Here is an 18,755-nt window from a genome sequence, read left to right as displayed (position 1 = left end):
AACTTGTCTCCACTTTCCCAATTACCATTTTTATACACATGGAGATACAATTTAACCCTTAAAAAGGAAAAGGGAGGATGGGGGGGAGGGGGGGGGGGCGGGCGCGTGCAGCGGGGCGAGGAGCCAGATTAGGTAGAATTTCATTTGGTTTATCCATCAAAAATTTGTTCATTCTTAAAAATGAGTGAATGACAGTCAAATTGATACATTAATATACTTAAAAATCAACAACAGAGAAAGCCCTCCAAGGGCTTGGGAAGATTTAAGAGAAGATGTGAAAGACTTTGGATTTGTACAAGTGGAAGAATCACTCAAATCAACTAAGACATTATAATCAAGTCTCAACTGACATGTAGAATTATAAATAAAACCTTATTTCCCTGCACTGTGTCTTATTTGGGGAAAAGACATGCTTATAAATAATCAATTTACACATCAATGGTTCCATAACCCCATTAAAGCAGATCATTCATTCATATACACACATACACACAACACACCATCTTAGATACTTCCATATTGCTCTTCCCATATCCACTCCCCTCAAGTAAAGTCCTAAATTGGGGACATTTCTCTGGCTATTCTCAGAAGCCAGCACAAAGCAGGCATATTGTAGGTGCTTAATAAACACTAGTTGATTGCTTAATAAACACTTGTTGATTGATGACTTCAGAGGGCAACTTTTCCCAGCCTACTCAATAGAGATTCTTCTCCAAGTCCTCCCAATAAATCCTATTTAAAGGAGGGAAAAGGGTTGAAGACTTTCCTCAGGGCATTTAACATTTTTTAGGTTCCTAGTTAACTAATTCAGATAGTCCTCAGTTCACCTCCCCTCTTCTCCCTCTCCCCCCACACCCTTTACCACTATTAGGAAGGAGGGGCTGGACCTAGAGTGAGGAAGAACGAAATTCAAATTCGGACTTGGGTATTTATTAGCTTTTTTTTTTTTTAGGTATTTACTTACTTTTACCCTGCCTCAATTTACTCAACTGTAAATTGGGGCTAATAACTGCACCTATCTCCTAAGGCCCTTGTGAAAATTAAATAATAAAATTTGTGAATTACACAGTAGGTGTTACATAAATGTTTATCTTTCCTCTCTCCCCATACTTCCTTGAACATATTTTTTGCATCACTTATATTTGCTTTTCACTTATTTCAATCATGTCTAACTCTGTGACTCATTTGGAGTATTTTTGGGAGAGATACTGGAGTAGTCTGCCATTTCCTTTTCTGACTCACTTTATGGATGAGGAAAATAAGCAAATAAGGTTAAGTGACTTGTCCAAAGTCACACTACTAGCATCCCAGTCAATGTGAATCAAGGTCTTTGACTCCAGGCCCAACATTCTAAACATGTCCAGTCTCTATTTTGGTAAAAGTCATTTCTGGTGATATTCTACTGCCTACTTATCCCGACACTAGCTTCCCACCCCTCACCCCCCAATTTTTTTTTTTTTTAACTGGATATTATAAAGAAACAAAACGCTGTTGGGGAACTTTCAATGGCTTGCTGGCAGTCACAGAGCTAGTATCTCTAATGTGCAAAATTCCTGAAAACCATACTACTATATAGGAATACACATTTATTTGTGTGCCATCTCTTTCCTTCCAAGTGAAAGTCATCTCCTAAAGGGCAGGGACTATGGTGGTTTGGCTTCTTTTCCCTGCAGCAATGGCAAGTACAAACAACACTCATATTTTAGGTCCATCTTCTTCAATAGTCCAGTGACAGACATCTCCTACTGAAAGGCCTTCCCTGTAGCTCAAGTCAAAAGCAATCCTTCTCTTCCTCAAATTTCTCTTAGTAGTTTGAGCCTCTCCATTCTGCCTCATAGCAGTTATTACATGCATAATTTTATTTCTCTATTCCCAAACCAGATAGCTGTCCTCTTACTCCCATTATGTAAAGTCCTTGAAAGGCTTTTATTTTTATTTATTTCATAATATTTTATAATTGTAATCTCACTGCCTAAGAGCAACACTTTCAAGAAAGGTTTCTTTCAATTCAATGTAAACATCAAGCAAGTGAAGATCTGTTTTGCATACATATGACCCAGATTTTTTTATTAACACTATATTAATACCCTAAAACAGAGCATAAATGCCCCCCCCAAAAAAGGGAGGGAAAGTAATATATGAAAGCAACTGTCAGTTTTTGAAGGGGTAAGAAAGGAAAGGGTTACCATTCAAGTATAGTTACCAATTATGTCAGCACATAAAAATTACCTGGTGAGCAAGGACTGGTAAGGTTTTGTTTTGTTTTGTTTTTTTAAATCAAAAAAAAAAAAAAATCAAAACAAAATAACTTCAAGGATCCATTGTTCAGTATTGTTCACCACTGGTTCTTTATGTTTGCCACTGTTTAAATAATAATTGACTCATAAAAACATCTTTTCTCAGTACTACAAGGAGTTTCTGCTCCAGAAAACACCAGCAGTAAACTTCTGTTACTCCTAGCACAGAGAAACCACAATATTTAGAAATGAGACTTATCTGGTGTTAAATTAGGGGACAAAGGTCACCTCCAAAAAATGCAAATTTAAAGCCCAGCCAAACCTGAAATAGGGTTTTCTTTGAGAACCTGGGTCTATATTTATAAATCTCAATCTAACATAGCTTAGACAATTGAAGACATTTCCTGTGCTTAGGCCCCACCTTTCAAACTACCTTCCTGGCCCCCCAAGAATAAACAGCCTTTTGTTATGGGTAGACAGAAGCAAATTTCTCCCCAAACTTTCCAATAGTCTCTCAAGTTTTATTTTTTTCTTTTCTTTCTTTTTTTTGGGTGGGTGGGTAAAAGCTACATGGGAGGGCTAAAGAGACAAATGGGAAGCTGCTGTTTAAGATAATTTTCCAACCTAGCATTACAGACTCCCCACATTGCGTTCAGCCTCAAAAAGAAAAGGGACACATTTCTCTCCTTTTCCAGGACATTAATAATAAAAATAAAAAGTAAGCTCAGGATTGGAGGTGAGAAGAGGTAAATAACTTCTGATAGGAGTGAAACCAGTTTGTGAAACTTAAAAGTTGCAGAGACCCCTTACTTTATAGTAAGACTTATGTCCAAAAGGTAAGTGAGCAAACCACAGCCATCCAGGATGGCATATCCAATTTGCTTGCTTAAAATAACTGAATTCTGGGATCTTGAATGAAGGAGAAGACATATGCTTTTTCCCTAACAAGTCTATCTCAAAGTTTTATTTTTGGTAAATTAGCCAAAGAACGTTGGATACTCTAACAAATGTTTAACTTTGTCATTTTCTCTCTCCTCCAGCTATGTCATTACTGTCAGCTATTTCGTAAGATAAATAAACCTATGAATGAAATATTCCTTCCCTCTTCCTCCTCCCCCCCAACCTCTCCCAGAACAACATTCTTAGAGCAGAACTTCTTCCTTCCTTCTTACAGGAACCACATTTGTGGCAATGAGAAGAGTTAGAATAAGAAACATACACAATTTATTCAGACTAGTTTCAATCTGGGCCTATGTACTGATTCCATAGATTCAAAGAAAGATTTTCTGTTCCCAGCTACGAATCCTTTTGTTCATGTTATAAACCTCATAATATTGCCCTAGTCCATTACTTCAGTTTAGAAACCTAGAGGATGTTAAAACTGATACAGCCAAGGCAAAAAACTCCATCTCAGCCATTCAATTCCAACTGTATCAGACTCTGTGGAGGTTTTTAAATCCACTTAATCTCACATACAAACAGTTATCTTTGTAAACCTGTGCAATCTCCTCTGCAGAAAAGTCAAAAATACAACTCCCAAGGTAGTCTCCAGATAAGATGATAATGTTGAGAAATCCACCGCACATTACTGGAATTAGAAACAAGTGGCTATCACAATCAATTGCCTATCAGGCAAAACTGACAGGAAGCGCCAAGGGATAAAAAATTGTGATCCTCCAATTTTCCAACCATACATACATAGACACAGACACACACAATACATCAAAAGAGTTAAAATTCCAAGATTAAGCACCAAGTTAAAACTGTAATTTAAAGAAGCCATAGGAACAAAAAGACCACTCCCTCCTCCTCCTCCCCTCCTTTGCTATTGTTCTGAATCATTGGGTCAGAGAGAGTCCCCTCAACACCTTAGATGTTTCCAGCAGTCGCCAGAGTGGGGGTGGGAGAGAAAGGGTAAGTTTGGATGTTAGGTATCAGACAGCTGCATACCAATAGAGGATTTGCATGGGGGGGAGCGGGAAGGAGGAGTAGGAGGGGATGAAGAAACCGGCCCGACAGGCAGATACCTGCCAACCAGGAGGGCCACTGGGACACTAGAGAAAGAAAAGGGAAGACCTTAATCATGCATTTGACTTTCCTAAGATTAGGATTGAAAAAAAAAAAAATAAAAAATAAAAATATATATATATATAGTAAAGGAGGAAGATCCCTGACAACTAGTGGCAATTACGCGGGCCTGCGAAGCAGTTTCAGCCTTGGATCTTCATTAGGATCATATACCATATGGCATAAATAACGCATCTAGAACACTCCGCCCTAACATAGCATCACATCAAGACAAAGCTTTCAGAAAAAAAAAAAAAAAAAAAGGGATGGGGATGGGAGTGGGGGGCTTACCTTGGAGCTGTTTGAACCTTCCTTCTAGCTGATTATAATTGTAAGGCACCTGACTCGTATACCCAGGAGACAAGGGCCCCGAGATACTGGACGTTCTTTGTAATTCCATTATGCCCAGCGTAACCCCCCGATGGACTGCTGCAGGAAGATTCCACTCCTGCCCCCTCCAACATCCATCCAACACCAGCAGCACCAGAAAAGCAGTTTCAGCGGGGGCTGGTGGGCTCCCGCTGCCCCCCGAGGTCTGGCTTAAGTTGAACCTCCCTCAGATCGGGCTTCCGTCTGTCTCCAGAGCCCGGCAAGCGCGTCCAGGCGATTGAGCAGGGAGGCTGCAGGGGAATCCGGCGGGGTCCAGAGCGGATTTCCCACTTGGACCGGGAGCTTCCTGCTTGTTCCTCTTCCTCAGGGTCCCCAGCCTAGAGCTGGAGAATTTTTCTTTTTAAATGACCAAACCAAATAGAGGGGTTTAAAAAAAAAAAAAAAAAAAAAAAAAAAGTCCGCCGGGCGCCAAATCCTACTTTTTAAAGAAATGTTAAGTAGAAGGGGGGAAAAAGGCAAGCATGCTACTCCCATTCACCACTCCCCCGCAGAGCTTCCAGGGGCGGCGGGAGCACACCTCCCTCCTCCTCCAACCTTTCTGCAGCGGCCGTGGGTTTGTAATTTAATCAGCAGCCACTCACTGTGTATTTAGTGGTGATGTCACTTGATTAGCATAAAGCATTGTAGAGGAAACGAAGGCCGTACCACCGGGCCGGGGTGCGGGGGGAAGGGAACGTGAAGGCGGGGCGAAGCGGCACCTCGGGCCGCCCTTCCCGTAAGCGGGAGCCGCCGGAGGAGGCAGAGGGGGCCTCCTCCGGGGCCGTCGCGCCGCGGAGACCGGGCGCGGGGGGCTCGGCGGGAGGGCGCCCGGCGGAGCCCGCCCCGAGGGGGGAGGCGAGCCTCGCGTTTGGTACCTTCCTAAACAAAGCTGGTGGAATTACAGTCTTTTGTTGGGAGCCTCCCGTAACGGAAAGTCTCCGATTACTATCACACGAGAAGGCGAGCCCTCCCCGGCGGCGCGGCCCCGGGGGGGGGGGGGAGGGGTGTGGTGAGAGACCCCGCCAGGTAAGGCGGAAAGCGGCGCTCATTCACTATTTAGCGCATCCCGGGCGGCGGCGGCCCATCTGCGATAAGGCCAGCGGCGGGGAGCTGGCACCTGGGGCGGCGGGCGGGCCCGCCGAGAGGCTCCTCCCCAGGGCGCCAAGCTGTGCCCCGAGGATGGCGGGGCGGGCATCTCCGCGCCGCGAGGTGGCCCATCCTGACTCGGGGCCGTCCCCCGCGGTTGGGGCGCGAGGCGGGAGGGCGTCTTTCTCCGCCACCGCCGTGCCCCCGGGATCCGGAGAAGTTCCTAGAAACCTGCCCTTCCAGCGCCCGCCTTTCACATCCGGTCCACGTGCGGCGGAGCCCTACAGGTTCGATGAGAGTTACCACAGCCCGTCCTGAGAAATGCTTCCTCAAAAAGGAGCTTAAGAACCGCTCGATTTGGCGTCGCGATTGGAACAGAACAAATCCTCCTCCTCCTCACGTAGGGCTTTATTGAGATAATGTATGTGAAGCATCCTGCGAAGCCTTGACCACTTAAACAGGGCGTCCCCAAAGTAAAGCCCAATTGTGAGCTATGGGAACTTCCAACTTCGGCAAGCCTTCTGCGGCCACCCTCTGCTGTACATAAACTAAGCCATGTTCTTACTTGAGACATATGATCCTATATTATCCTAGCTACAACCCTTTTGGGCAAATAGTGCAAATATCAAAATAAAAATAATACTAGAGCTTTATTAACAAGCAAAAAGAACTCGCAAGAGGCGTTTTCCTCAGAATGTAATTTCTCCCAAATTTCTTCCCTAGCTCTTCTCTCCTCACACACAAGTGTTTTCAATATTTGGAGACTTGCCTTCAAATTTGGAGACCTACAGTACAGGTACAAAGTTATTTCTTAAGGGATTCAGAGTTAAATAGCATAGGACCCTATTATAAATTTATACCTATGGTTTTTGTTTTGTTTTTTTAAACACTGTTAAAGGAAGTGCATCTTCCTTATTACTTGGAGTTAAAGCAGAGTCTGGATTTCTATCAAGTTGCTTGGCTAGGAAGAACCAAATCCTTGTAGGTAAGCAGATTAACATATCTATAATGTCAACCACATGTCACCCAGGCCAGGTCTAAACCAGCACTGGAGAACATTCAGTTTCTTTTAAAACTACAAATGACAATTGTCTTAATTAGTGCAAAGCATTTTCCAAACTAGAACAGACTCCTGTTGTATCCAGCATTAGTGGGAAGCACTTAAAGTAGGGTCATCTAGCAAAATAAACTACAGCTAGAATTTTTTCCCCCTCACAGCATGCCATCTGCCGCAAAAATGAATACATTTCTTTTTTTTTTAAAGCAAACTAGGTGAATTTCACTTAGGTGAAATTCACCTAGAAGAAATTCCCCTGAACAGACCTATATGTTTGCTGCCACATGCTGTGCTCAAGTGTCTCTAGTTGGGCACTGAAGCTACACCTAGATTGTCTCTGCAGATTGTCGTCTAGGCAGGGCTGTAGAAATCAGATTGCACGGGTTTCTGAAGGCTGTGCCAGGACAGCACAAGCTCTGGCAAGTTCAACCCACACTGGAAGGGTTCTACTCAACTAGGGAGTGCTACTGCCAGACTGCAAGCTGGTGTATGAAAAGCTCCCCACCACTCTCATCCTTGACAGAAGGGTTATGTTGCCATGGGTGCCAAGGGAGGGGCAAGCTGTTGCCATGAAAGCACATAGGTGATGATCATCTATGATGCCGCCAAGATGGTGAGCAATTCCCCCCCCCCCCGTTTGTCACTGTTACCAAGCACCCTGAAATCCTTTTCTGATGTAACCAGCCCCAGTTCTCCAAGAGAGACAGACTTAGAGACAACAGGCCAGGAGATGATAACTGAAGTCAACCAGGCCAGTATTGCTCCTACAGATACCAGGGTTTGAAAGCCTACTCTAGGGTTGCCACAGACTGGCTTATTACCATCAGCTTCAAACCAAGAAACTTCTCCCTATGAGTTTCAGTCAACTCTGAATTCTACAAACTCCCAAGTGAACACAAAACTTTCAGACTTTGTCAATTAAATTTTACATTTATTTAATTGCAAACTCCTCATGCCAGGTTCTGTGTTTTATCTACTTTCATATTTCCAGTGCCTAGGAAAATACTGTATACATTGTAAGTATATACTGGTTGAATTTAGTAGGGTATGAGTCTCACATATGCTTATCTAAATTCAGAGAGGTTCATGACTTGAAGAAATTTTTCAGAAATTCCAAATTATCTATAATAATTTTAAAATGTCTATTACCTTTAACAAAAATATCTTGTTTCCCTGTGTCCTTTTGAGCTTTTTTCTCTGTGGTGTTTTTTTTTCCCAGATTTTTTTCATATATACAACACATTGTTCTGAATCTCTTTTCATATGTTTCACTTTCTGACTTCTCTTATTCTTTTATATTCTTCACATTGTTATTCTTTACAGCATATTAACATTTCATCTCACCATTTGTTTAGTTATCCCTAATTGCTAGACATACAGTCTATTTGTTTCTTTTGCTATTGTGAATACTATGAATATTTTTTTACAAGTGGCCTTTTTCCCCCCTTTCAATAACATCCTTAGGGTCTACCCCTAACAGGGAGGTCACTGAACTAAAGGGCAACAAATAGTGCAGAAGTTCTGACTGCACACAGATAGACTGTTTCCCAAGGGGTTGCACAACTCATACACCTCCACCTATTTTATCTCATGTCTGCCAACACTAATTTAGCATTTTTTAAATATCTTTGCTATTGTGCCCATCTGAGAGACAATATTATATCAGTGAACTCAAAGCCATGAAAATCTGGGTTCAGGTTCCATCTTTGACACATCCTGCTTGGGCAAATCACTTAAAACTTCTCAGTCCTGTGAGCCATTCTCTAATAGTACAAAGTTTCAGAGAGGGTGATGACCTGCATTGGTGGCAGGAACTTTAGCAATCAAAACTTCCCCATATCAGTGAAAGCCCTGTCACTATTCCTTTAATATTTCAATAGACACTTATTTAAATGCTTGTTGGATTTAACTTGACTATAAGATGGTATTTTTCAGAGTTGTTTTTCATTAAGAGTGTTTGAAATTTTTTGATAGTTATCTGGTATTGTTGACTATACTGTTTTTGAAAAAATGCCTATTCATGTCTCCTTGATGGCCTCTGTGGAAAACAACGTTGCTTTTTATAAAAATAGATTCCTCACTGATTTTGAACATACCATTCTTATCAGAAATATTTGATTTTTTATTTTATGACAGATTTTTCTTCAGTCTTTTTAATGTGAATATTTTGCTTTTTGAAAAAACTTTATTTTCATACAAATTCCATCTCCAATAATTTCTTCTATTTGTTCTATAAAGAAGAATTTTAATGAAATTCAATATAAATAGGAAAGGCACTCCAAGTGGCAAAAGTTTCATGAGTTTTAAAAGTAAGAAAGCACAACACTTCTTTGAGAAATTCCAAGAAGTACAGTTTAACTGAAACCTATGCTCTGTACAGGGAGTTGTAAAGGGAAAAAAATTGAAAAGTTAACAGCTAAATGGCCCAGTGGATAGAGTACTAGCCCTGAAATCAGGAGGACAAGAGTTAAAATTAGGCCTCAGACACCTAACACTTCCTAACTATATAACCTAGGCAACTCACTTAAGTGAGAGAGAGAGAGGGAGTTGGAGTAGAGAAACAAGAATTCAATATAAGAGTCATAGCCTGGATAATTGAAGGAATAGTAGTACCATGAATAGAAACTTCATCAGACATTTAGAGCTAGAAGGGGCCTAGTAGGCCATAGAAAGAGTCCAACTCCACAGGATCATGCAGAGGTAGAATTGAGAAGCCATCACATCTAATACTTAATTTTAGAGATAAGAAAAATGAGGCTGGGACAGGTTAAGTGACCTGCTCAGATGAAGCACAGTTACTAAGACTGAGGTAGGATCTAAATACAGGTCTCTCTTCTTAACTCCAAATCCAGCACAGCCCCTAAGAAAGGAATAGTTCTAATTGTTATTTGTAGGGGGAGAGAAAATGATGGAGGAAAAAAGAATAAAAAATTTTTTTTTTTGTTAAAGCATGTTAAAATTGAAATTGCAGAATGCCAATAAAGAGATTTTGGAAATGAAAACCAGCAATTTGGACAGAAGTCAGGGCTGATACAAAAGATCTGACCCAAGTCTTGGGAAGAAATGAAACTACCAAGAGAAGACTGTGTTCAGAACTTTATATGGGGAGGGATCTAAATTTTAGAGGTGGAAAGAGGAAAAAAGAGAAAAAGAATAGTCAAAGAAAGGAAGTCATAATCACAGAAACTGAGGGAGCAGAAAAAGGCTTTTCTAAGAAAAGTCAACAGAAGTTGAGACACAGTGGAAGATAGAAGGTCACAAAGAGTTGGACACAGTAGAAGGAATGAATGAACTACAAAAAAAGAGGAAAGCATTAGTGAAAGTATAAAGAAACCTGGTGATGAAAAGGAGAGAGTTCATGTTATGACATATCAGTAAAAGTAGGCAAGAGGCAGCTAGGAAGTGCAGTAGATAGAATACTGAGACCTGGAATCAGGAAAACCTGAATTCAAATGTGACCTCAGACACTTATTAATGTGACTCTGGGCAAGTCATTTAATCCTAGTTGTCTCAGTTTCCTTATCTGTAAAAAGAACTGGAGAGGGAATGGCAAACCATTCCAATATCTGCCAAGAAGAACCCAAATGGAGTCATGATTAAACAACAAAAAAGTAGACAAGGAGGTGACGTTTATAAAAAATCTTTTTGAGAGACTTGTTTTAGCTCTAGTAATCTGAGAAGGATGCTATAAATACCTTGAGGACACAGCCCATATCTTTTTCATCTTTGAATCAACAACAGTACCTAATAAAATGCTTTCAACAGATTATAGTAGGTTATTTAATAAGTAAATTTTGATTTTCACTAAAAGAAAAAATGAAGTCAATAAGTACTAACTACAAGTGAATACAACAAATCAGAGCAAGTGAGGCAAAAAAAACCCACTCATTTGTGGGTTTTAGTTCTGACCCTGCCATTACATGAACATCTTGAGCAAGTCACTTTCAGCATCTATGAAAAGTTTAGATGTAAGGACCTACTAGTTTCCTATTACTTTAAATGTGGTATGGAAATCTTGCTATAGCCCTACTTCTGGACAAAGAAGGGGAGGAAGAGATGGAGACATATACACACACATAGCATTTATTAAATATTTAATATGTTCTAGATACTGTGCTAAATGCTAGAAATCATATACATGCAAGCAAGTCAGTACATACCCTCATGAAGCTTATATTCTAATAAAGGAAGATAAAAGGGTATGGGAGGTGAGGGGAAGTAATATAAATCCCTCGCCCCACCTCCCCATACCCTTTGGAAATAATGACCAGGAAATTATGTAGAGGACTACAATCATTTAGACTAGGTAACTGCCTCCCAAGAATTAATGTTCCTGAAATAAACAAAAGCATTTCACAAATATTTTCCCTTCACAAAGATTTCAATGACGTTAAAGACCATTGGCGTAAGTGCAAACCTAAAAACCAACCACACATTAATCATGAACCAGTTGAGCACCACGGTTAATAAGAGTGTTTTTAGGAACACCAAGTATAACTTATTTTAATTTTCTTCTAATTCTAGTCAGCAAGAAGACAGAGAAATCCAGGTACATTCTCAATAATTCTTTTGAAATAAAAGTAATTCTGCTTTGGTTTTTCTTTTTTCCTAGCATGTGGTGGATCTGTATACCAAGTCTGGGATGATTTAGTATTTGGCATGGGAATGGAAACATTAAAGAAGGAGTAGGAGGGAAAACTAGGTTCATTCCAAGTAGCTTTATGTACTCTAAAAAAGATGAATGCTTTTACTGCATTACAACATTCTGAAAGGGTAAACTTTTGGGTGTTCATTTCCTGAACATCCAAACATCAATAATATTGAAAAGGTCCAGAGAAGGACAGCCAAAATGCTGAAATATGATGGGATTCATATACACTTGGAGGCTTACAAAAATTCAGCACCCACCTTCAGCTGGTGAAAATTGAGAGAAAGGGGATATGTTCCAAAACAGAAAAGGACAAAACATAAAACTATTTGGTCATATTCATATCCAATGTCTTCCATTAAAACTTTTCAGACTTATCCTTTCCTCATCCTCCACACTGTTAAATCTCATTACCTTTGCAATCATTTCTCCAAAACTAAAAATCATGTTTTTCTTTCCACTGGTCTGACTATATCATTTCCAAATTGGTAAATAAAATAATTCATCAAAATTTTAAACCTTCCTTATCACATTGCAACTTTCTACATCAATTTTCTTATCTTTCCTTGAATTTATTCCCTCCTCCCTGAGACTTCTTTTTTTTTTTTTTTTTGGCTGCTCTTTCTCCCACTTGTGCCTCACCTTCCTCACCTTCAATTCCCTGACTATAAACCTGGAAAGCCTTCTACCCTTTAACTCCCTAGTTATCCGATCATATATTTTTTGCAAAGCCTGCCCCTATTTAAATGGAAATAGTTCCCCACTTATCTTATAACACAATCATTTTAACAATGCTCCCTCTCTTTCCCTTCCAGAAAAATAATCACAGCATTTCAGTCAGAATGGACCTCAGAGGCTATGTAATCCAAACCTTTAAGTAAGCAAGAATTCCTTCCTCAAGTGGTCCTGAATATCTATCCATGTAGGAGAATTCACTGGTTCTAGAGGCAGCCTATTTTACTCCAATTGAGCTTTTACTTCAGCATTCTGAAACTAAACTATTGTTCTTCTACCATCTAGGACCAAGAAAACAAGTCTATCCTCTGTTTCACTTCATGGTGCTTCAAATACTTGAAGGCAGCTTTTGTTTCCATTTCTATCCTAAAGTTCCCTTCACATTAATCATTTCCAGTTTCTTCAATTGCCCATGGGTCATACTCAAGGCTTTTTGTCATCCTGGTTTCAACATTGTGGAAACACTATGATTTATCACTGACCTTCATAAAAGTGATGCCCAGAACTGAAAACAATACTCCAAATATGTTCTGGATGTGGTAAAATTTAGTGGGATTATTTCCTTAGTTCCATTCTAAAATGAGAAAAAGCAATTTTTTTTAAGTATAGAATAATTTATTGCTTTTTCTCCTTAAGTATAATGATTCTAAGTCCTAGTTTAATAGCACCTTTTCTCTCAAGGGATATTGCAAATTAATTTTTATTTAATACTTTACTGGATCTATGCTTATATAGGTATCAGCACTCCCAATCAATCAATAAATATTTATTAAGCATCCACTATGGGCCAAGCATTTGCTAGGGCCCGGAATACAAAGAATGAAACACTCCCTACCTACTCTCAAGAAGTTTACATTATATACTATACCAATACTAACAGCAACCTCTTTGTACCAGCTCTTTCTGCATAATTCTTGTGAATGTTTTGCATAAATCTGTCCAAAGGGATTCATTCAATGAACCAAAGGTACATTCCTCCGGTTATTTTAATTCTTTGGAGATTCTGATACAATTTTTTTTTTTTTTTTTAACAAAACAGTTTGGATTAAATGTCTTACTTAGGGTCACTCAGCTAACTGTCAAGTGTCTAAAATGAGATTTGAATTTAGGTCCTCCTAAACACTAGGGTCAGTGTTCTATCTACCACACCTCCTAGTTGTCCCATACTAGTAAAATCTTGAGACTAGCCTTCAGTTATATTCCACTCTCAATTAATGATTAGCCCATGAACTTTCCTAGTCATGTGTCCTTAATGCCCTTTATTCAGTTTCTGAACCCTAAGTCATATTTCTTTTAATCCAATTCAAATAAACCTATATCAAACGAAATTGTTTGTTGCAAAAGAACGGGAAAAAAGGATGGAAATCACTGTCATAATAGTTAAGTATAGGACAATTGTGATAGCAAGAGCCTCCAAAAGCAACTGATTTTCAGTTGCAAATGGACAGTTGCCAATGCCACACCCTTCTCCATTTAGCAACTTATCAAGTCCACCCATTGCCTTTTTCAAGAGGCATCACACAGCCTGCCAGCATTCCCAGTTGCCATGATAACTACCTCCCTCCCTCCACCTTCCACTCAAGATTCCGTGGTTTTTCTCTCCACTTTGACCCCTCCCATGTACCCTTTTGTGAATGATTGCTTATACAATGAGATTATTACCATCTCTCTGGTATTATGCTCTCTAAATATGAACCCAAATTACATTAATTTCTTCGGTATATCACACATATCAATCACACTGTTGACTCATATTGAATTTGTAATCTACCCTAAATTTACTAATATTTTTCAAATGAACTGTTCTCTAGCCATGTCTTCCTCTATTAAATGCTAGTAAAGTTCTTTTTTTAACCCAAATATATGAATTTACATTTAATACTATTAAATTTTATCTTATTAGATTTAACTCAATGCTCTACCAGGGGCCCTCAAACTTTTTAAATAGGGGCCCAGTTCACTGTCCCTCAGACTGTTGGAGGGCTGGACTATAGTAAAAACAAAAACTTTGTTTTGTGGGCCTTTAAATAAAGAAACTTCATAGCCCTGGGTGAGGGGGATTAACGCATAGTTTGTAGCTCCTGCTTATGTTAGCCAAGGCACTAACAGTTCCACCTAGCTTTAAGTCATCTGCACATAGATAAGCATAGCCTTCATTCAAGGAATAGATAAAAATAGAGAACACCACAGATCCCTTGGGGCAATCCAGTGGACACTTTCAGAACTAGGATAGAATCATTATTAATGATTCAAAGTTTAGCTATTTAGCCAGTTTTGAATCTACCAAATTGAAATACCAACTGTCATTTTCACATAATTCATTGTGTGAATTTTTTTTTTTTTTTTTTTTTTTTTTTTTGCTGAGGCAATTGGTGTTAAATGACTTGCCCAGGGTCACATAGCTAGGAAATGTTAAGCGTTAGGTCCTCCTGACTTCAGGACTGATGTTCTATCCACTGTACCACCTAGCTGCCTCTGTATAGCAAATTATATCTAAAAAATACTAGGTTTTTAGAAAAAATAGTTTTGAGTTCAAAAGGGGAACAGTTAAATTTCATTCTCTAGGACTCATTATGATCAATAGAAAATGAAAATTTCAATTTTTTTCAGCCTCATCCAATTCAGTTGAGCCTCATCCATTCCAACTGAGGAAGTAGACTAATCTCCCAAGATTGATTCAGCTCTGATATTATGGACGAATATGAAAAAAAAAAATCGGACTATACTTATCTATTTCTTCATAGTTGGCTAGAATACAGAGCAGGTAATACAGAAAATAGGACATCTTTCTCTCAAAGAGGGATTCCAATTATGGCTAGACTTGTGATATGGTTGTATCCTGATGCAAACCATGACAAAATTATTTTAAAATTTAATTCTTTTCCTAGGTTCTTGGCCAACCAACCACATCCAAAATGAATATGAAACAGATGATTACTCTTTACTGAAGGGGGAAAAAAGGCAAATTTAAGCATGGGAAATGATATTCCTAGAAAAATATCTTAGAATCTTGTTCTGCACCTAAAACTTATTCCTAGATCTTTTTCTGAGTGCTAAGTTTCATGGTAGGGACACAAGAATGTTCCATAAGAGGTCCCACCTTTGGCAAACAGGTGTTGCTATGTAACGTGAAGCAAAGGGTGGCTAGGTTGTGCCACAGGCCAAATGTGTTAGAGAATGGAAACCTGAGGAATGTATTTGGGGTCAGGCCTATTCATGTCCTTATTTCCTGGTTCTACTTCCACCTCCCATAGCAGTGGGAAAAGGTTGAGACAGATTTTCTAATCACTGAACTAGGAATTCATATATCAATGGGAGTAGAAGGAATTTTACAAGGAGCAGAGTCCATCTTAAAGATCTGAGGTAGAAAATGGAAATCCAGACCTTTCTCAATATAGTGAAGAGAAAAAAGTATTGCATCTTTGATCAAGAACTGGGCTTGGATTTTGGCTCTGGTACTGTGTGATATGAGGCAAATCACTCTCCAGGTTTCACTTTGCTAATCAGGGGTATAGGATATCTTCCACTTAGATCCAGAGATCTAACTCTAGACAGAAATAGGCCTTTGCACCTTGCCCTGAGGCACACACTACCAAGAACTGATTCACACAGATTGGAATGAGAAAGCATCAGAGGAAAAGGTCAATTATCTGGCAGGTGTGTCTCTTGGATTAAGGAGATCAATAAATACCTTCCAGCAAGAAAATTACAAAAAAAAAAAAAAAAAAAAAAAAAGCCTATGAATCACTAGCTACCTATCAAAGCAGTAAATGTCAAATGCCAAATAGTAGTGTTCAGACTTGGAAGTTCAGAAGAGAGAGAGCTGGCCAGAGGTCATCAAAAACTCCCCTAAGGAAGCAAGATCTCAGTGCATATACTGACCATGCTAAAAGAGAACTACTTGGAAAAGCTTAACTGAAAGATGGGAAAGTTGCTGTCTTCCACTCTTATTTGTGTTACTGTTTCTTATCTGTGTAGCATTCTGTTGTGACTTGTGCTCCATATCCTACCACCCACCTCCTAACCATCACACACACAACCACAAATGTGGCGTAACATTATGTCTGGAAAGACAACATTGCCTTTATTTTTTTCCCACTCCTGTAATAGAAGGAAAACAGGTACAAACTCACTCATTTGAAAGGAAATTTTTATGTCCTAATAAAAATATACCCTTATTTTAAGAAAATAAATAAAGAAGACACTAGACAATGTTAAAGATCTAGGATCTAGTTCCAGTATCAGCACTATTTACTTTATAACCTTAAAACATGTCACATCTCTTCTTTAAAATAAGGGAATGGGATAAATGATCCAAGGCTCCTGACAGATCAAAATTTTATGACTTTATTTCAGACCAATTTGTAAAAGAGATAATTTAGGAGGTTAGTCTTCTCAGAAGGTTTCCTTTAAAAAGTAAATATATTGAAAATCATCCAATTTGCAGAAACAGGCATTTACACCATTGCTTGAGAACATCTAAGTCTATAAATCTTTGGACTTAGAATTTGAAAGAATCTTTAAAAGCTAAACCCAAACAAGAAGTCCACAATTCAAATTAGAAGTGTTTGATGGGTTTTGACAGCAAAACAGCATTTTTTATTCATTTTATTAAATTGTGCACCAAAGATCTACAAACACCAGGAGTGTAGAAGGATGGAGGACCCAAATGTACAGAGGTGTGACAGTGAAATGGAAGAAATACTGAATGTGAGATCAGAAGACCTTAGTTCTAGTCCCCATCCTGTTACTTATTTACCCATGTGGCTTCTGAGACAATATTACTACTACTAATAGTAACAATAGTTAGCATTTATATAGAAATTTGAGGTTTGCAAAGCACTTAGAAATATTCTCTCATTTCATCCTCAAAACTCTTGGGTATAATTGCTATTATCATCCCATATTACAGATAAGAAAAACTGGGGCACAACAAGCTTAAGTGACTTGTCCAAAGTCACATATATAGTAAATGTCTGCCAGCAAAATTTGAATGCAAGACTTCCTGGCTCCAAGCTTAGTATTCTATCCATATTATAAATGACCCAAAACAATAAAAAAAGATGCATAGGTGAATACTGCATCACTTTAGAAGCAATGACTTGCAGATAAAAGAATAATAAAAAGACACAGTTAAGAACACATGGGCAGAAAAGGATGAGAAGGAATGAATAGATGGCACACATGAATGAGGTCACAGATTCATTGAAATGGTGCAGAAGACATCTCATTTAGTCTACTGCAGCACAAAGTCCTTAGTGATAGGAACTACCTACCTCTCCTCTTTACCCTCCCTTTCTCCAGCAATCTCTAAACCCTACTTCATTATTACTTCATAATAAGTACTTAATAAGTACCATGTTATCATTTAATTAATATACAATCTTCACTTATTTGGTCTTTTGGGTTGCTAAATTCATCTCTTTTTGAATAGCCCTGAATTTTAGTGAGGAGGTTCACTGGCAAAGTGAAGCATCTTTAAAGCCTCATCATCAATAAGGAATTCTTATTCCACTGTGACTTTGCCCAGGTTATCTTTGATGACAGAGACTGGTTTATCTTTGCTGAGTACATTGGTCCCCGCCTTAACATGAGGTTGAGGAAAAAGATACTCCTGGATTTGAACTTCTCAAGGAATCTTGTGTGATTTTTAACATATGCATGAGAGACACTGTATTGAGGGAAAACCTTTAGGACAGGAAAACCTTTAGGACATGCACACAAATAGGTATAATGGAAAATTAAATACAATACAAACAAATGCTAGTGGTAAATCAGAGAATGGAAAAGATACTTCTAGCCTGCAGGAAAAGAAAAGTTGTTAGAAGAAGACTTCAGAGAGAAAATAACATCTGAGTTGGGCCTTTGAAGGAGGAATGGGATTTCAAAAGACAGATCCTGGTGGGAGGGCATTCCAGCAGTGACAATACCATAATAAAAGGCATGGGGCCAAGAAAGAAAGGAATGTGTTCTAGGCATGGCAAACAATACCGTGGGACTGAAGCACAGTTTGTGTAGGAGTGTATGGTAATCAATAATACATTTGTAGGTTATGGTACAGTGGATAGCTAGCTAGTCTCATAATCAGGAAAACCAGGGTTCAAGTTTCACTTCTGACACATGATGTTTGTGTGACCCTGGACAAGATACTACAAAATTCTTGATGTTCCAGCCCAGGGTTTCTTACATTTTTTCCCATTCGTGATCCGTTTTTGCCCAAAAAATTTCTACATGATCCTGGGGTATATACATATATGAAATACGTATGCCAACCAAACATTTACTGGTAATAAATTATAATTTTGTGACGCTCATATTAATTATGAGATCCCATATGGGGTTGTGAACTACAGTTTAAGAAGCTGGACTCTAGACAAGTCTCTAAGTCCTGAAATTGCAAAGAAACTGCTGACTTCATTTGATTAATAGAGTTTGTTCACCCAGGAATTTCTCAAACCATTGAAATCATCCAGTCCCTATCCCTATCTTTGTGGGTTTTGGAAAGGGAAGTTGTGGAAGACTAGAAATTCGATGGAAGCCAAAGTGTGCAGGGTCT

The 18,755-nt window shown here is 39.0% G+C and overlaps 1 protein-coding gene across 7 annotated transcripts in view; it reads right to left on the bottom strand.

Annotated features, from left to right (window-relative positions):
- Nucleotides 1–18,755, bottom strand: part of SPTBN1 (spectrin beta, non-erythrocytic 1) — a 265,536-nt gene that overhangs the window by 145,788 nt on the left and 100,993 nt on the right. The window contains exon 1 of one of the 7 annotated variants that reach the window (XM_012540218.3): nt 4,596–5,063. The exons of 5 other annotated variants lie outside the window; for them this stretch is intronic. In XM_012540218.3, the coding sequence (XP_012395672.1) occupies nt 4,596–4,704 (109 nt within the window). In that variant the 5' untranslated portion in view covers nt 4,705–5,063. Of the gene's footprint in view, nt 1–4,595; nt 5,064–18,755 lie in introns of those variants that run through there. One more of the 7 variants, XM_031950477.1, reaches the window with a different exon arrangement.

Source organism: Sarcophilus harrisii, chromosome 2 (assembly GCF_902635505.1).
Source record: "Sarcophilus harrisii chromosome 2, mSarHar1.11, whole genome shotgun sequence".
Lineage (NCBI taxonomy): Eukaryota > Metazoa > Chordata > Mammalia > Dasyuromorphia > Dasyuridae > Sarcophilus > Sarcophilus harrisii.
The sequence above is the reverse complement of the archived record's forward strand: the minus strand, read 5'-3'. Positions and strand labels throughout refer to the sequence as shown.